At 38.7% G+C, this 18216-nt stretch overlaps 1 protein-coding gene across 1 annotated transcript in view; it reads right to left on the reverse strand.

Moving 5' to 3' along the window:
- Positions 1-9249: 9249 nt before the first annotated feature.
- Positions 9250-18216, reverse strand: part of MME (membrane metalloendopeptidase) — a 73511-nt gene continuing 64544 nt past the window's right edge. The window contains exon 21 of the mRNA XM_032343459.1: positions 9250-12498. Coding sequence (XP_032199350.1) covers positions 12399-12498 — 100 coding nt within the window. The 3' untranslated portion in view covers positions 9250-12398. The remainder of the gene's footprint in view (positions 12499-18216) is intronic.

An 18216-nucleotide genomic window follows, 5' to 3' on the forward strand; every position in this document is an offset into this window, starting at 1 on the left:
TCAAAAATTCTGTTATAAAAAGGAAGAAAAAAAGGAGAATGGGCACTGGGACACAGCAGTTTTTACCTGACAAATCACACTGGGACATTAGGCTACATTTCAGTGTCCAGAAGGGATCTGATCGTTATATTCTGTACTACTGTATAGTAAGTATCTTTGCAGAGGAAAAGCACGGACATTCCTTGAAATAATAATCAATACATTGGTTATCATACAGCAACCTTATATTTTTCTCATTTATATTAAGCAACGAATGCACGGAAAATGCCTTTTCCTGCAATATGTTTAAAGTGCCCTTTTGTGAGCCTCCATTGTATTTACCCTAGGATGTGGGGAGTCTAAAATAATTTCTACCAACCAATCAGAGCGGATCTCAGTGGTAAACAGATGGCACACATATACAGGCGTCAACCAGCTCAGTATCAGCCCTGTCTAGGGGTGGGGCAGGCTCATCAAGAAGTTATTTAGAGTGAAATGAAGAGCCTAATGAAAGGTAATTATCCTAAGGGAAGTGAGAGATGAGATTTTAAAGTTTTTTGGCAAAAATAAAATAAAACAAAAAACAAAGGGAAGAAAAGAGAGAGAGAGAGAGGGAGACAAACCAAGAAACAGACCCTTAGCCATAGAGAACAAACTGCTGGTCATCAGAGGGAGGGTGGGTGGGGGGATGGGTAAAATAGGGGAAGGGGATTAAGGAGGGCACTTGCTGTGATGAGCACAGGGTATTGCATGGAACTGCTGAATCACTATATTGTACAATTGTACACTATATTGTACAATCACTATATTGAACAACTGAATCACTATATTGTACACTATATCGTACAATGTGTGTTAACTACGCTGGAATTTAAAACAAAATAAAAATTTTAAAAAGTTTGGTTTAGGAAAAAGGAGATCCTTTCAGTACATTATCACCGAGCATGTTGCCACTAGTTCTGATTTGAGTCTTATGTCAAGAGGTCTGCAATAACAAGGCAAGTAAACACTATCAATATATCTTTATTTGTTGTATAATGAAAGCATGTATTTTTTATTTATATTTTCCCCCTTAAAAATAAAAATCTTTGTGGGAGGTGGGAACATAAGGTATTGATCACATGGTAGTTGCTGTAGCGGAAAGATTCTGCGCTGGAATCTCTAGCAGTAACAAGAAAGAGCCCGCAGCTGGGATGCCCATGCCCTCGGTGTCCAGCATCAGCACTCTGGGAGCCTTATCACTGGGAAAAGGTAGCCATGTCTGTCCCTTTCATGGGGATTAGCAGAGCAGTAGCCCCCTTTGTACATTAGGAATTGGCATGAACAGGCAAAGTTTTCGGAGAAACCTGAGGCCAGAGAGGAGAGAGTTCTTGAGTGGTTGAGTGTGCTTGCCTTGGTGTGACAAGGAACATGAGTGTGGTCCTCAGAGGACCACAGAATACATTTGGGAGGAAGTTGAGATCCGGAATTTGTTCCTACATAATGAATGGAAGTTAAGACAGAGGGAAACTGGTGAGACTTTCTGTCCCTCCCACCCCCCGCTTTATAAATGGTTAATGTTCTTAATCTGTTGTGTACAGTGTTTGCGGCCTTATCTAACAGAGCTCCAAGCCTGCTGCCTCACTGCTCTTGGACTTGTCATTGATTTGCCCTGATTCCCAGAAGAGGGAGGGGCTCCCACACAGCATCCTTTCTCTTCAGGAAACAGGGGATGCTGAAGTTGAAATTAAATGAAACTCTTCCCTAAAATATCCTCCCCCCTTTTCTCTTCAACTCTGTTTCTCTTCTGTTTCCTTGACCTCCCTTTGAGTACCATTGGCTACTTCTGATTCAAAGCTCCACAACAGACTTAGAACCATACTAATAAGCAAGTCTCCCTTGTTCTAGTCTTTTGTTACAATTTTCTTTCTTTTTTTTTAATGATTTTTTTAAAAGATTTTATTTATTTATTTCAGAGACAGAGATCACAAGTAGGCAGAGAGGCAGGCAGAGAGAGAGGGGGAAGCAGGCTCCCCGCTGAGCAGAGAGCCTGATGCAGGGCTTGATCCCAGGACCCTGGGATCATGACCTGAGCTGAAGGCAGAGGCTTTAACCCACTGAGCCACCCAGGTGCCCCTGTTAAAATTTTCTATTCTAATGATGGCTGCTTAGCACTAGCCTTGCCTCTTAACTTTAACCTTTTCATTTAAATTCAGTTATTCAACACGTAGTACATCATTAGTTTTTGATGTAGTGTTCAATGATTCATTAGTTAGTCACATATAACACGCACTGCCCATCACATCACGTGCCTGAATAATGTTAATCTGGCAAAATGTTACATAAGTCACTTTATAAAATGATTCAAAAAAGGGTTTGAGATTGGCTTAGTTGGAATATACTGGAAATATTTTGACAGGAGTGTTTGGTGGTAGAAGGATTGGGTACAATGACATACACTCAACTCATGGTCTCCAAACAGGAAAGAACTTGATTGCTGCACTGTCTGGATACTGCACCAAGCCCAAAAGGCACTGTGGTGAAGAAAACAGACATGAACTCTCGTGTTGGTTCCTAGGTGGCTGGTGTCACATTAGCACAATCCCCTTTCTTGACAGAGAATCAGGCTTTAAATTTCAAATGCACTTACAATGTGTAAGCTTTTTAGTCTGGAATTCTAGGTCCCCACAATTGGGCCCCAAACTACTTTGAGAAGTGAATTTTCCTCTGGTTAATTGTAGACACCCCCTTCGGCTCTTTGAAGGATTGTCCCATTTATCAACTTTGACTCCAGTTGTTCTCGTCTCTTGGAATTCTTGCCTTGCTATTTTCTCTTTAAAAATCTGTCCGTCTTGGGGCACCTAGATGGCTCAGATCGTTAAACATCTGCCTACAGCTCAGGTTGTGATCTCCAGGTCCTGGTATCAGCCCCACAAGGGGCTTTCTGCTCAGCAGAGAGTCTGCTTCTCCCTCTGCCTCTGCCTCTCCCTGTCCCCCACCCGCCCCACTCATGCTTTTTCTTTCCCTCTCAAATGAATAAAGAAAATCTTAAAGAAACCTAATTTTAAAGAAACTCTTTAAAACTTGGTTTAATGATGCATCTTACCGAATATAGTCTCCTTCGAACTCCTTTATCATTTCTGTCATGACTAGACCCTATATCATAGTTAGTCTGGTGTCAGTTAACCTCCTCAAGTCAGCATTAGTCCCCGTGTTGTCACTGCATAAATCAGAGGAAGGCACCCCTTTCTCAACACACCTTACATTCATCGATTGGAAAACTGTGACATGTTAGAGTACTGAGAATATTAGAGCCATCAGTGAGAAAAGTTACAAATACACAAATCTGTTATATCTAAGACATATATGAAGTCCCCTAGATTGTGTTACTTCAGAAGACCCCCCTGGTTTCACTTATTAGATTTCACGTTGCCTTTGGTCATGGCCAGTGGGTGCTGGTAAATGATAAACAGCTGGATCTCGGGGAAGAATCCATCAACCAACCAATCAACCGAACAGCCAATCCTGACTTGCAATGTTGGCTGATCTGAAACTTCCAAAGTGGTATCTACTGGCTCACAAAGTTCATAAATATGTAAGAATCAGCTCTTATCAGCTGGTCATAGCTGGCTCCCGCATGCCACAGGCTGGGCTTTGTTCATCGATTTTTCTTTCTACAGAACTCAGCAAGAATGAGGAAGCCGTGAGCAATGCACATATGGGACTTGTGGGTATTGGATGTTGAGAAATAAGGAACATTCTTGGTGTTGCTACCAAGAACAGCACGCAGTTGCCAGTGTGACTATCTCCTCTTTATTTTTAATGTTTGAGCACTGGGGCAATATGTCTTTTTTATGACATAGCTGAAGCGTAAAAGTTTCTGAGAACACAGCAATTCATTAGCTTGCCCTAAGGTAGAAATAATACCTGTAAATAACCTTTCAGGAAAACCAATATGCCAAGTGCACTAAAATCTCAAGGCTGCTTTATGATTAGCACTTCCACGGTCCTGGGTTTCTATTTTCTCAAAGCTTTGCCTAAACAATATCTATTTTAGTTACTTTAGTGGATAAAGCCATAAATATTTTCCTGACATATTAGTGCTTATACAGGGAAGGCCCTGTTGGTAGATAATTAGTTTGCATGCGGAGATGAAACGTGGGTGATAGGCAAGGCTTGTTAAGTGTCAAACACCTAATCTCTGAATGGTGAATTATGTTTATTTTATAAAGGCCAGTGTTTCAGTCTTTGCATGAGTGAATCAGGTATGATATCGTATTAGTGGAGAATAATGAAAATTTGTATCCAGTTATTTCAAACTGACGTCATACCATATACTTCACTACCTAGTAACAGATAATAGTTTAAGTATTCTTTGATTTTATAAAGTCGTATGTATTTGCCATTAGAAGATAATATCTGAGTGTAGCACAATGTTCAAAAACGTTTAAATTATTCTGAAGTATTATGTAACTTGCAATATTTATTCCTACCGTATTTTCTACAGCTGCTATAACAAATTACAATCTGTTTGTGGTTGAAAACAACACAAATCTATTATTTTACATTTCTGTAGGTCAGAAATCTAATAGGGGTCTCCTGGGGCCAAAATAAATGTGTCAACAGGGCTGTGTTCCTTCTGAAGGCTCTAGAGGGGAGCCTGTTCCCCTACCTTTTCCACTTTCTAGAAGCTGACTGCATCCTTTCGTTTGTGACCTTTCTCCACCTTCACAGTCAGCCACAACTGGTGGAACTCCCGTCGCTTCACTCTGGCCTTGGCTGCCTGTTTTCGTTTTTAAAGGCCCCTGGGTAATTCAGGATGATCTCGCCCTCCTAAGGTCCGGTAACAACCTCTGGCAACTATGAATTCTCCTTTGCCCTGACAGGTTCTGGGGATTAGGAAGTAGACACCTTTGGGGACACAAATTCATTTACATTTTCATGTTTACTTCGGAGCAAACGAAGTTTCGAAGGAGTTCGACAGCTTCCCCAAGGTCTCTGGGCCAACGCCATTTTCTGAGCAATGTGAAGAGGACTTGCCCAAATTGTTTCCCGTGGAATAACCGTCTTACTCAAATCTTCAATTTTGTTTTGAGTGTGTTCTTGCTTTCACTCTTTACTTTTGAAGAACTCCTCTGCTATTTAAAGTCTGCAGGTTTTGTGCTTTTTCTGTTTCAGGAATGTCTAGTGAGGAAAATGGTTTAAAAGGGATCAAGTAAATGACTCACCTAGAGCAACATGAAAGACAACACAGGAAGAGGAAAAGACAAAATTCTAGTCTTTTAGCTAAAAGCCCTCATATTTTTAAAGACCTACCGGCTTCATCAGTGTCAAGAAGTCAGAGGTAAACCATCAAGGTATTGGGGAGCCAAAAGCTTGCTGTGTAGCCATTGGGCTGGTCTTTGCTTCGACCTTGTGTGTCCCTGGGTCTCTCTGGCTCTCTCTGGATTCAGATTTTTTCCATAACACTGTGCCCTAGTTCCTCTGCACGATGATCTCTTTCATCATCTCCAAGGAGTTTGGTTTGCAGAATATTCCATCTGCCTGCCTTCTGGTTTTGAAAAGGCTTTGATCTTAACTCTGATTTTGACTCTTGGACAATGGAAATTCAGAGAAATCGTTATTTGCTAAATGTGATTTAGCAACAGGACTGGAATCAGAGTAGAATTCCAAGTTTCCAGGAGTGGGAGTAATATCCTTATCATACAACTTCTAGCAAACACAAGAAACGCACAGGATTCCTTTCAAAGTGGAGTGATAATGAGAAAAGTTTGAAAATAGTGTCGGATATCTGAAGAAATAAGGGAAGCTTTTCTTTCAAGAAATGCTTACAAGACATGTAAAAAAGCTAACGGTGAACACGGGATAGCTGTGTCAACAGTCTCACAGTGCACAGTCCCCTTAGCAGTGTCTGTCTTCGCTGGTGTCAATGTGGACTCCTTATTCGTTGGTTAGCTAATTTTCTGTAAGAGATACACTTAGCCACTATACTTCCTCGCCTTCTTCTTCAACTGACAAGGTCCCATCCATCTTATCAAGTGTAACATTTAAGTGTTACTTCTTCCAGAATGCCGGGCATGCTAGGAAAGAAAATTTTTCTGAATTCTCCGAGTTTGTTTTCTTATTATATCTTGGCATATCCCACATTCAGCTGCATTTGTTTGTGTACAGTTTTGATGTCTCTACTATATTAAAAGGCCAGCTGTCTTATTTATTTTTATCTTCTAGTGGGCCCAGCAAAAGATAAATAGGCCTTTTTATGTGTGAAAAGGTGCGTGATGCTTCATCAAAGAAGTGAATGGATACAGTGAACAAGTGTAGGGCCAGCCAAAGACTATTACTTTGTCTTGTTCTTCTTTTCCAATTATTTTTATTTTTGCTTCTAACACAGTACGTTGAAAAGCATATGTTCTAAAAGTATCTATAGATATAACTTTAAAATACTTAATGTCCTTTTAAAAATCACAATGGCTTTTGTAAAGCCATAGAAGTAATTGGAAAAAAAAACACATTATTTTTCATTTATTTTTCTTAAAGGGTGTGTTCTGGGAATTATTAGCTACAAATGAGTTTATTTGGATGGGATGAAATGCATTTTATACTGATATAGAGAGTTTTGATAGTAAATTTATGTAGATTTTGGACTTCTACATACCCTGGTTTGGTCCCTGGTCTTATCATTTACCACCTGTGTGAATTTGGGCAAATTAATTAAACTTCTGTGAAACTCAAATTCACCATCTGTAAAGCAGGGGTACCAACATTACCTCACAAGTTAGTTATATTAAGTGGAAACTCTATACATACCTTGCGTACGTATGGTATAATAATGGTATTATTTATACCATTTATAGTAATGTACATATAATAATACATATGGTATAATAATTGTATTATTTCTCTTCCTTTCTACCCTTCTATTATTGACTTTAAGTCTGCTTAAATAGTAAATCTAACTAAAATGCATGTCTTCATTTTGATCACACAGAATTAAAGTTGGCACTTATTCAAAATTTAATATGCACAATCTGATCCAAACTGAGATGTCTTATAAAGCATTTAAGAAGCATCTAATGTTACCAGTGTTTTGGACATCTGCTTCTTTAGCTTTCTCTCTTAGGAATGGTGATTTCTTTTCTTTTGGAAAGTTACTCTTCTCTGAGGATAGGGTAAGGGGATCAATGATCATAATTTCTACAACATCACCACTTCTCCACGCCCTCTCTAGTGAAGTAGACATGTTTTCAAAATGGGCTTTTTCTCTAGGATATTAAATGTGGACTATAGTTAGATCCCGTGCTTCCTCTGTGAAGGAAGCAGAGAATTTTTGAGCCTGGGCATGGTTGACCATCCGTCTTTCTTTCGGAGAAAGGCAGCTGGCAACAATAAGGTAGGCACATGAAAGAAGGCCTGATTACTCAGACATACCCCCTGTTTGGTACTGTGGATCAAGAAAATCTCTAGATTTGGCTAAACTAGCATGAGTGTGATCTTCATCTATGGCCAAAGTCAAAAAGAAACACATGGAAGCAGGGAGTTACCTCGGATTCATTGTATCCTGCTGTCTCCTCCCTATTCAACTTTTAAATTTTATTATCTGACCCCCAAGTAAATCATGGTGCCTCTCAGGTAGCATTTAGGTCCAATCCCTATATAATTTAATGGTTACCGTTTCAGTCATAGGCTATAACCTTAACCTTGGCCATGATTTGGTAGATGGTAGGGTGTTGTATGGCGGCAGACCCAGTGGGAGAGAATGCCAACATCCTCAGGGGGAGTAAAGACCATGGTTTGTTCTCAGGGAGCCATTCTGAGCACAGTCAGTGGAAGGTCTGAAAATTCCCTTGCTCTGTGTCAAAGCCACCTTGGGAAACAGATCTGGCTTATTGTGGGGGAAGGAGGCTCCTGACCAAAATCTACTTCACTGCATTCCTTGGGTCTAAGTTGCCTGAGTACCAAACTGGATAGTTTCTTAAATAAATGAACACATCTTAAATTCAAAGGAATTTGGTTTCTTTTTTCCTCTCCCTTCCATCTTCTCTCCCTTATTTCTTCCTATCTTCCAAGTAACATTTTTTTTTAGATGACTTTTAAAGTGTAAGGTTTTTACCTTAGAGAAATATGTAAAATACAGAGGAAAAAGCAAATAAGAATCACCTATAATACTACCACTCAGATATTCCCTATTAATTTCTGGCACATATTCTTCCAACTCTTTTCTATGCAGCAATATTTTAACATAATTGAAATCATAATGTATTTCTAACATTGCATCCTCTTCATGTTTTCTTTGAACAAATCTAAACATTTTCTCCTATTTCACTTTTTCCTTCCTATTGCTTTGATATTAAAGGTAGAGCTGCCATAAACAGCTTAGCATCACGTCTTTGATGCCGTATTTCAGGAGACACAGAGCATTGATAGCATGTGTTTTGAAAGATTTACACCAAGGTAAACAGATAATCTGGATACTGTACTTGGTCCCATTTTTGTCTTCCTGCATACAGAGAAAACTTTTCAGTTGCATTATAATTTGATACGATCAGAGCAGAGATGACAACCAAGTGCATTTATAGGAGTTAACAGATGTTAACACGTCTGACACCTGAAAAAAGTATCATTAGTTTCTCGGGAGGAAGGAAATTCAGAAATATAAAACTTGGTCACAATTGCTAGACTTCCAGTCTTCCCGCACTGTTCAAGCTGAGAGCCCATCTTCTGGCAAGAGTCTATGCTCATTTTTCTGCCAGGCTTCTCCTGCACAACCTAGAGGATCTGCTTTGTTGAACAACAAAATAGAAGCACAGTAGTTTGGCTACAAAGTGGAAAATAACAGTAGTATTTCTCACGTTTTAGAGGAAATGCAAAATACAAAGGAGTTAAAATTAAGACATTGTTAAAGAAGAGATTAGAATGCAATATACACGTGCCACTTTGACAACAGTCACAGGTGGCTCCTCTCTTCACCTGATTAATCAGGTCCAATCCTTCAGCCCAGGGATGGTACACAAAGACAACTTGTGTTTCTACCTAAGTCATCATCTGGTTATGCCTCTGACTCTCTGTAACACTTGGCAACCTTTTCACTGAACTTTTGCAAAGAAATCAGCCCAGAAAAGCATGGTATGTTTGGAAGAATGCAGTGGTATATGCAAGAGAACATTGGTGAAATAGTTTATATCCTTCATTTTTAAATGAAGCCCGCAGGAAGCCTAAGATGGCAGGGACAAAAGCTCCATTTTGGCCATAACATTTTTCAAGGGGAGGCTGGAATAGGCAGAAAAGCAATACTATGAAAAATGTTTGTTTTTATTTTGTATTTTTGAGACTGGAACTGATAAACTTTCAGATTTTCCATCTTTGACGGGGTGGGGGGGAGTCTTCTTTCCAAACTAACAGGTATCTTCTACTTTGAGAATTCCCTCTGTGACAACAGGAATAATAAAGGCTTTAGAGAAAACTAGTAAGAACAGCATGGACCCAAATGAGATCACACTTTAGTCCTTGTCTTTGAGATACAATGTGGTCTAACTAGACTCAGGCAATTACATGAGAGTTCTGAAATTATCTTATACATTGGTTCTTCACTGGGGGACAGGTTATGAGCAAGGAAGTACTGGACACATTCTTCTCTTGTTGAGAACTACTGATAGAATCTTCTTTTATTTCATGTGGGAAAAGCAAAGGCCCAAGAGAAGGGATCAAATGCCCAAGGTCACTTTGTCATTAATGGCAGCTAATACTAGAAGACTCTTCTCCAGGACGGCATCGTTTCCACCTCACACCCAGAACCCACATGGACACTGCAGCATGGAGGCAGATTCCTTACCAATGAGAACTTCTTTCTCTGCTCATTTCTTAGTTATATTGGCTCCCAACCCTTTGTGTCTCAGCTTCTCAACTCTCTTCTTGACCAGAATTCAGCCACAGTGAACTGGATTTATGTGTGAGATTACAAATAGGCCTCACGTAGTGGAACAACTCCAGGTGATTGGAACTCATTGAGAGACCCACACAACTCAACAACGATGCCGTATACAATTAGTAATATCCTCACGTGTGAGGGAGGGGGTAGGTATTGGTCTTTTCACTTGGGTGTATCCCTTAGTCCCAGGAAATCTGACATTTCTAGATACAGGAGATCCAAGCATTAGAAAGGCCTTTTCTTTCTTTTTTCCCCAGAAAATTTCACTCAAGTCCTTCCATAAAGGATGGGAGACAGACGTTTTAAAGAGTGGGGGAACTTAGTATCTTTTCGTAATTTATACTAGTTGTTCTTCAGCTGCTCTGACAGGATAGAAACTAAATGATTCAAAGACAGTTGTTTATTTCAGAACTGGACACTCCTATTGCTCTAACCACCAATCTTACTTGTGTTTTCAGTTTCTTTAAGGAAATATATCCATAAGTAGAATCTGAATTATCCATAATAATGGTAGCAGTGATATAAGAAAAAGATAAAGCTATCCATGGCTAGTTTAAAACTGTATTTTCAATATTTATAATAAGTTGATGAAATATTTGTGGAAATGAGCTCATTAAAATCTCAAGTTAAGAAAGATAGGTAAGTGCAAGTATGTAGGCTCATAAATGCACCATTTGTAACAGCCCCAAACCAGAAGCTTCTCACATGCCTATCAACAACGGAATGGATGAACGGTCCTATAACCACACAATAGGATAGTATTGAGTAATGACAATGAGAAACCCATAGTCAAATGCAACAATACAGATGAATCTCAAAATGTAACACTGAGTGAAAGAAGCCAGATATAAAAGAACACATGCTCATCAATTAAAACTAATGTATGAAATTAGGAGTCAGGACAGTAGTTGTCCTTGGAAGAAGGAAGTGGTGGTTGGAAGTACTAAGGACTAAGGCACTAGTAATGTTTTGTTTCTTAAAGGTGCTGGTTGCAGGGCTGTGTTCAGCCAGAGAAAGTTCACTGAGCTGTAACTCATGTTTAATGAAACTTTTGTGGATACACTATATTTTCATAACTTTTAAAAAAGGTAAATGGGCATTTTTCAAGAAGCAAAAACACTAACACATATTTTGAAGAGTAATTCCCTCATTTTCATTTTTTTTAGGAAAAAAGGGGAAAATGCCTCTTTTGTAAACTATTAATCAAGTAATGAAATTAACCAAACGAGACAAAAGGACAGGGAAAGAGAAGGAGATAAAAGCCTCAAGAGATAAATTCCTGTCAGGGACTAGACAGTGTCCTCCCCGAACTCTATGTGAGTTAGAGTTTCAGAAGCAGTCTGTGTGAGGTGGGGAAGCCTCCCATCTATATTCAGAAATGCACTTTCCAAAGCTAGACAGCTGGCACAACAGGCTTGGTGAGTAATGGGCTTATAATTTCAATTTATTATCAAAATATTTCCATCAGATGACACACCTAAAAAGATAAGAAGATGCAGAGCTCCATAGACGCAGTGTTGTCCTTTTATCATAGCCCTCAGGAACAGAGTTTATTTTGAAAATCCCGCTTTAGACAACTGTCCAACGACAATTTTTAACCCAGAGTTTGTGCTTAAAGCTTTTGATCAATATGATTGATAAGTTTAAAAAGTCCCAAATCTTCCTGTGTACATCACTTTACAGATCTTGGTCCATAACTATTCATCTGTCTGAAACGTGAATATTCCATGATTACTTATAATAATAATTACTTAGTCATAAATGTAGTTAATAATTAAATATAAAAATTATTATTTATACATTACTACAAATCTCTTAAAAAGATCAAGTTTTGAGAGAGAGAGAGCTAGAGAGAACAAGAAATTGCTTAGAAAATTGCAGGGAGCCCCAAGAATCTCAGTATTGGTGAAAGCAGGTACAATGAAAACCAGTTTCAGACATTCATTTTAGCCCTAAGAGTAGCTTAAAATAAAATGATCTCAGAATGAATAACTGATGATTGGCAAAATTGGTTTAAAAATTACTTTAAGTCCCAAGGCCCCAAGATGTATAAGAATTCTTTGGAAGAGTTCTGTAGGAGCGAAATATTGCAAATAAAAGTAAAGATAAGTAGTTAGGCAATGTGCTTTTAACCCTCATGTCACAGCTGTGCTGTTGGAGCCAACTGTATGCCTCAATCTCTTTAATTTCCCTTTGATTAGAAATCCCAGTCTACATCGAGTGTTAAACACTGTTTTCAAACTGGCAGATCATATGAAAAACAGAAATGAATGGTAATATCTTCAGAGATCAAGCATTATTTACACAGTGAAAAGTGATTGATTTGATAGACACCGGACCCCCCCCCCTCCTCTCTCCACACCTTTTCCAGAATAACCTAACTTCATTTCTAATATGATGCTCTGTCATCTCTGTGAACTAACCCCATGTAATTACAATGACCTCTGTGGATAGAGTTCCCCATTTCTGTGGTGTTGGCAAATCTAGCCAAGGGCCACACTGCTTTTTCTGAAGATCACCAAACTCGGCATTTCTTTTCTGGATTCATGTATGAATTCTTGCGGCAGTGGAAGGCCTCTGAAAACTCGGGGGAGTTCTGCAAAGTCCCAATAATCCTGTGAAACAAAAAAAAGTCATTGTCAGCATTTGATACTTAGGCCTATGCCATGTAGGAGCTCTACAGAATTTCTTCATGTAGGCCTATCAAGGGAATTTGGAATTTACAGCCTGAGAGGAAAAAAAAAAAAAACATTCTACTCATTAACAGAATTTTTAAATGGACAGGCAACAACGTACAGGAGCACAGATTTTGAAGACTGTGTGGCTTGAAGCCTGGTTATGAGTTGTATTTATTTAGTGCCTCTGTGCTTCAGTTTCCTTTCCTGTAGGATGCATATAATAGTAACCTGCATCTTAAGGTTGTCATGGGGGAGTTAATTTAGAAACACCCTATGCATGTTGTAAAATAAGTGAATAGTTAATATTCAGAATTGCAGTTATTAGAAGAAGAGTTTGGTCAAAAATAACATCACGATTTTTCAGTACATCTTGGAGGGCTCACATGATAAATATAATAGACTTTAAATAGATATTTGTTGATCTGATCTAGTAAGGAAGATCATTCTTTTCTTTTTTTTTCCAAAAGAACTTCATAGGTACCAGAAACTGGATTCAGCCTGAGTTAACTGGAAAGGGCTGGCAAAAAGTCAACGTCTTCTTATCTCTGACCTTAATGGGCAAAAACAACACTGACTGACCCACTGTCGGCACCAAGCAGCATTTGAGAGGAGAGATAGGTCAGTACAATGATGCAGAAGTCATGTTTTCCTATAAACCCCAACCAGCTCCCTTCCTTCTCTTTCAGCTGGGACCATCCCACCACACCCACCTTGGGTTGAGAGGAAGGGCAGGGAGGCAAATAGACGAGAGTGGTGGGAAGACCTTGGGCAAGGGACAGGAGAGTATGTTCTAACTACTGAGCTCTCCATACATGGCAGGTGTGCTAAGTATAAATCTTTGCAGTCTTATCTCCTCTGACCCATTCTCCACACAGCAGAATGATCTCTAAAGTTTAGGTCAGATTCCCTAATTCCCTTACTTAAAAATTTCTAGGGGCTTGAATGAAATTCAACTCCTCTCCATGGTCTCCAATGTTCTGATGGTTCCAGCCTACCTTCTTGGCCTCCTCATAGAATGTTTCTCTTCCTGTTTCTCATCAGGCTCAAACTACACGGACCTACTTTCCAGCCATCAAACCAGCCATTTCTTTCCCTCTTCAGGGTCTTCCGTTCCTACGGACCAATACCCTGGAAATTACTGCCCAATGACTCCATGATCTACTCCTTCTCAGCTTTCCTGCCTCTGCTTTAAATACCTCTTCGCAAAGGCTTTCTTCAAAGAATGTCCTAATTAGTTCCTCTCACCAGTAGTAGCCCTATCAGTTCACAGTGATTTGTTCTCCTTCTTGACTTTGTGACATCAGCTTACACTATAATCGGAGAGCAAAATCCTGTGCATCTCTGGCTCCCTGCTGCCCTCCCCGCAAAGCCTCACACAGTGCTTTGTATATTGTAGGACTCAGCACATACTTCCTGAAGAAACGAGCCTGTCAGCTGGTCATGGTGATTACAGATATAGGAGGAACAGGACATTACGAAGAAAAACACTGCTTAGCATTTTTGTGTTTATTTGCTACTATGGACCAACCATGAGAAAAAGCAAACATTTCTTTTCTTTATCCCTATTCCAGGAAAGACCGATCTGTATCTAATTTCTAAAAGTCAGACTTCTTAATGTGTCAGCCATTACCACATCAACTACCTCTCCATTCCCAATATCATAACTCCCCTATCCTTCAGGAAGAATGTAAACTTTTTGGTTGCATGGTTATTTATTTATTTATTTATTTATTTATGTATTTTATTTTATTTTTTTAGTACTCCTACAGGAGTCCTAAAGATTAACAGGAGTCTTCCTGGTATGGGAGTGTTGAGGTGGGGTGGGGACCAGATCTCTTAATCCCCCTGAGATGGAGAAGACAGACCTCCCCAAAGGTGAGGAGGGGCCCAGAATGGTGGGTTGCATGAATGACAAAGACATGCTTCCCACTGTGAGCAGGGCCCTAAGAAGACCTCTGAGAGGATGGCGAGTAATATGGGGCAGACTGAACCTCAAGGGCAGTGGTTCCTGAGGCCCTTGCCCATGACCACCAGAAGGAAATGAAGCTGCCCGACTTCAGATGAAGCCCTTGAACTGCAGAGATATCAGCAGGGAACATGGCAGGCTGGAGATAACTGGAGGCTAATTCCCTAGTTTCTGGGTCTTCGGATTCCCGCACAACCCTAAAAAGGAACACACTGAAAACTACTGAAATGTCTTACCTCCAAGCTTAGGGTGGGAGCTTGGAGATTGAATTAATTCGCTATAATAATGATGATGATGATGATGATGATATTGATGTGTCATTTCTTATATCTGAAAGCCCAAGAACAAATTCACTTGATACTTGGTCAAAAGTGGTCATATATGTAGGAACAAAAAGACTTTTTTATTTTTAGTAATCTCTAAACCCAACATGGGGCTTGAACTCACAACCCCAAGATCAAGAGTCCCACGTACTACCAACTGAGCCAGCCAGGCACCCCAAGGAATAAAAAGATTTTTAGATATCAGGAATTTGTATTGGTCTTTAGTCTGTTAAGTTTCTAGGCTCATGGACTCTGAGACAGAGAGAAACCTTGTTTCTTTTAATTCAATCCCCTTCCCACTTCAGGAAGCCCTATGTGCTGGCTGAGTGACAATCATCACGGCAGTCTGACTTGTTCCTCAAATGGAGCAATAAGCTCCCTGATGGACAGGGAAAGCATCTGGGATCTACATACTGGAAGAAAAGCTCTTTTCTGTTTTCATTTTATTAAACTTTTTTTTTTAAAGGATTGTATCTTAGATATAATCATATGGGGACAAGTACTACAGTAAAATGTCCAAACCCATGATTTAATTCTACATTTGTTAAAAAAAAATGAGGGGAATGGAAAAAAACAAAACAACCCACACACCTCTAAGAAGGGATGTCTTCACAAAGCACCCACGGCTGTTAGCCATGTAGCAACACTCAACCTAATGCACACCGACCTCTCCATTTCCGTTCCAGCTCTTCTCTTTCCATCCAAAGGCTTCACCTAAGATCACTTGGTGCTGAATAATTAGGTCAACCATGTACCAGGACTTCACTGAGCTTCCTAAGATTCTGATTAATGTCTTATTGTTTACATTAATTCTTTGGGTGGATGACATAAATAATCTATTTCAGAAAGTGGATACATTATTAATCAAATGAATCCCTTCTCTTAAGAGTGGGGTCATATTTTATTAATATTACATAAAAGACTTCCATGAATTTCATTCTATATGAAAACTGTACAGTGTTTGTGTTTATAATAACAAAAGATAAATGACTTTTATTGGTTATTTCTTAAAGTGATTTACTTGAAATTTTGACTTTATTATATAAAATGTTTTATTGTACTGTTGTTGTTTATTCCCTTGGCAAATAATCACTTGTTTTAAAAACATCTAAGGGATATGGAGCTGAACTTCAGCTGACCAAGAAGACTACTCCTGATTATACTTAACTGGATTTTTAAATTACTGAAGGAGCTTTTTGCAATTAATTGGTCTTCTGACAACCCTTTGTTACTTCTTTTAAATGAATGACTTGGTTACAAGGTTAACTAGCTGCATTCATAAATATACTATCCAATCTTTATCCCTGTTTTTCATGATTTTGTTAAAGGAAGGTCCCATTGATCAGCACATGCTCCACTATAAATTCACAAAGAAACAAATGCCTGAGTGGATTCCCAGATGTGATCTGAAGATTAACATTTACAAAATATCAGAGACAATGTTAATATTTAAGGCAAATAGAGGAAACATTAGTATTTCAAAGAGTAGATTTAGCATACACATACTAACTAATGGAATAACAGGGAACAGAATCACCATATTACCAGAAAATGTCTACATAACACACCAGAAAGAATATCTTACAAGTACTAGAACTTAAGCTGTGGAAAAAATATCTTGCTTTATTAGTGGTGTTAGTTCTATGAAGTCCCCTTTTATTCTGAATGGAAGATAATATTGAGCAACTTAAGCATCTAAATGAGCACTACTTTACTATTTAGTATACATTGGTATCACTTTGTCCCTTTGGACATGCTTTAAAAAATGTATCAGACCCTTATATACTGTTGAGAAGTATTACATCTGGATAACTTTAGAGACACAGCTGTAGATTAGATGGCCCATATGAGCACAACAACCATTCCAAGTGGGGACGGCGAACAGAAACTGAATTTCCAAAAAGAAGTCATTTAAATTGTGAGTTCAATTTCTAGCACATCAAGGAGAAATGTTTTTATTTTAAACACTAAAGTTTTAGAAGTTTATCTGAAGTACATAAGACTTTAGTTAGGAGGAATAAAACAATTACAGCTCAGACCTAACAAGTGGTTTTAGAGATTCAGCTTTATGTCGAGTATAATTTGCCCTCTATTTTCATACTGTGGTATTCAGGCACAAGGTTACAAAATCTCTCTCTACTTTAGAAATGTTTCTACACAAGCCACTATGCACAATTTCTCAATAGCAATTCAGCGTCTATTAGATTTTAAGGCTCTTTAAAAAATATGTTTTACTTTGTACAGCCAGGAAGCAGCCTGTTTCCAAAACTAAATGTAACCTCAACCTTTTGCCAAGGAAATCCCTTTACCTCCAGAGAAAATAATAATTTCCTTGACAAAAGGTTGGCATTCCATTTACCCTTTTTAAAAAACAACACATACTTTTCTTACAATAAACAAAAAATAGTCAGAGGCATCTCTTGCACCAGAACAAAGAACGTTACAAATAAAGCCGCGAATAATTTTACATATTTTATAATAAAATAATAGGTATTTTTACAGAGAGCAAATTTTATGTATTTATAATATAGTTGTTTTCAGTTTAAAACTGAGGGTAGAAAACAGTTACATATTTACCTATATATCATTTAATCAGTGATCAGTTACTGACATTCTGAATTATCCAGACGTAAGAAATGGACACAAAAATCCCCTGACTCTCAGGTAATAAAAACTGTTGCAAACTCCATATGTTTACTCCTGGAGATTCTTCTTCTGTTCAGACCTTTTTTTTTTTTTAAGATTTTATTTATTTATTTGACAGACAGAGATCACAAGTAGGCAGAGGCAGGCAGAGAGAGAGGAGGAAGCAGGCTCCGCACTAAGCAGAGAGAGCCCAATGTGGGGCTCCATCCCAGGACCCTGAGATCATGACCTGAGCTGAAGGCAGAGGCTTTAAGCCACTGAGCTACCCACGTGCCCCTGTTCAGACCTTTCTTATCTAAAAACAATCCTAGCTCTAATTTTCAAACTTATATATATATAACATATATATTATATATATATATATAATAAATATTTTTTCTATATTAACACTAACGCTCTTAACTTGCAGGATAATCCTAATGTAAAATATCTAGAAACTGAGACACAGAGGTTAAGCAACAACTTATAAATGGCAGAGCCATGGGTGGAACTCAAGTGTTTCTTACTTCAAAGCTTGCATTCATTTTTCTTCCACCATTCAATTATAAGGATCTGCCTCCTGAGCTAATCAGAATGAAGGAATAGGATGGCAAAAGGCAGGCTATATAATAACAGAAAAGAGAACGAGGGAAGAAACAAACAAACAGGAAAACCCTAATAAAAAGCCAAAATGAAAAGTCAAAAAAGCATCACCATATCCCCACTGGTGGCTCTTTAGTG

This window comes from Mustela erminea, chromosome 1 (assembly GCF_009829155.1).
Source record: "Mustela erminea isolate mMusErm1 chromosome 1, mMusErm1.Pri, whole genome shotgun sequence".
Classification (NCBI taxonomy): Eukaryota; Metazoa; Chordata; class Mammalia; order Carnivora; family Mustelidae; genus Mustela; species Mustela erminea.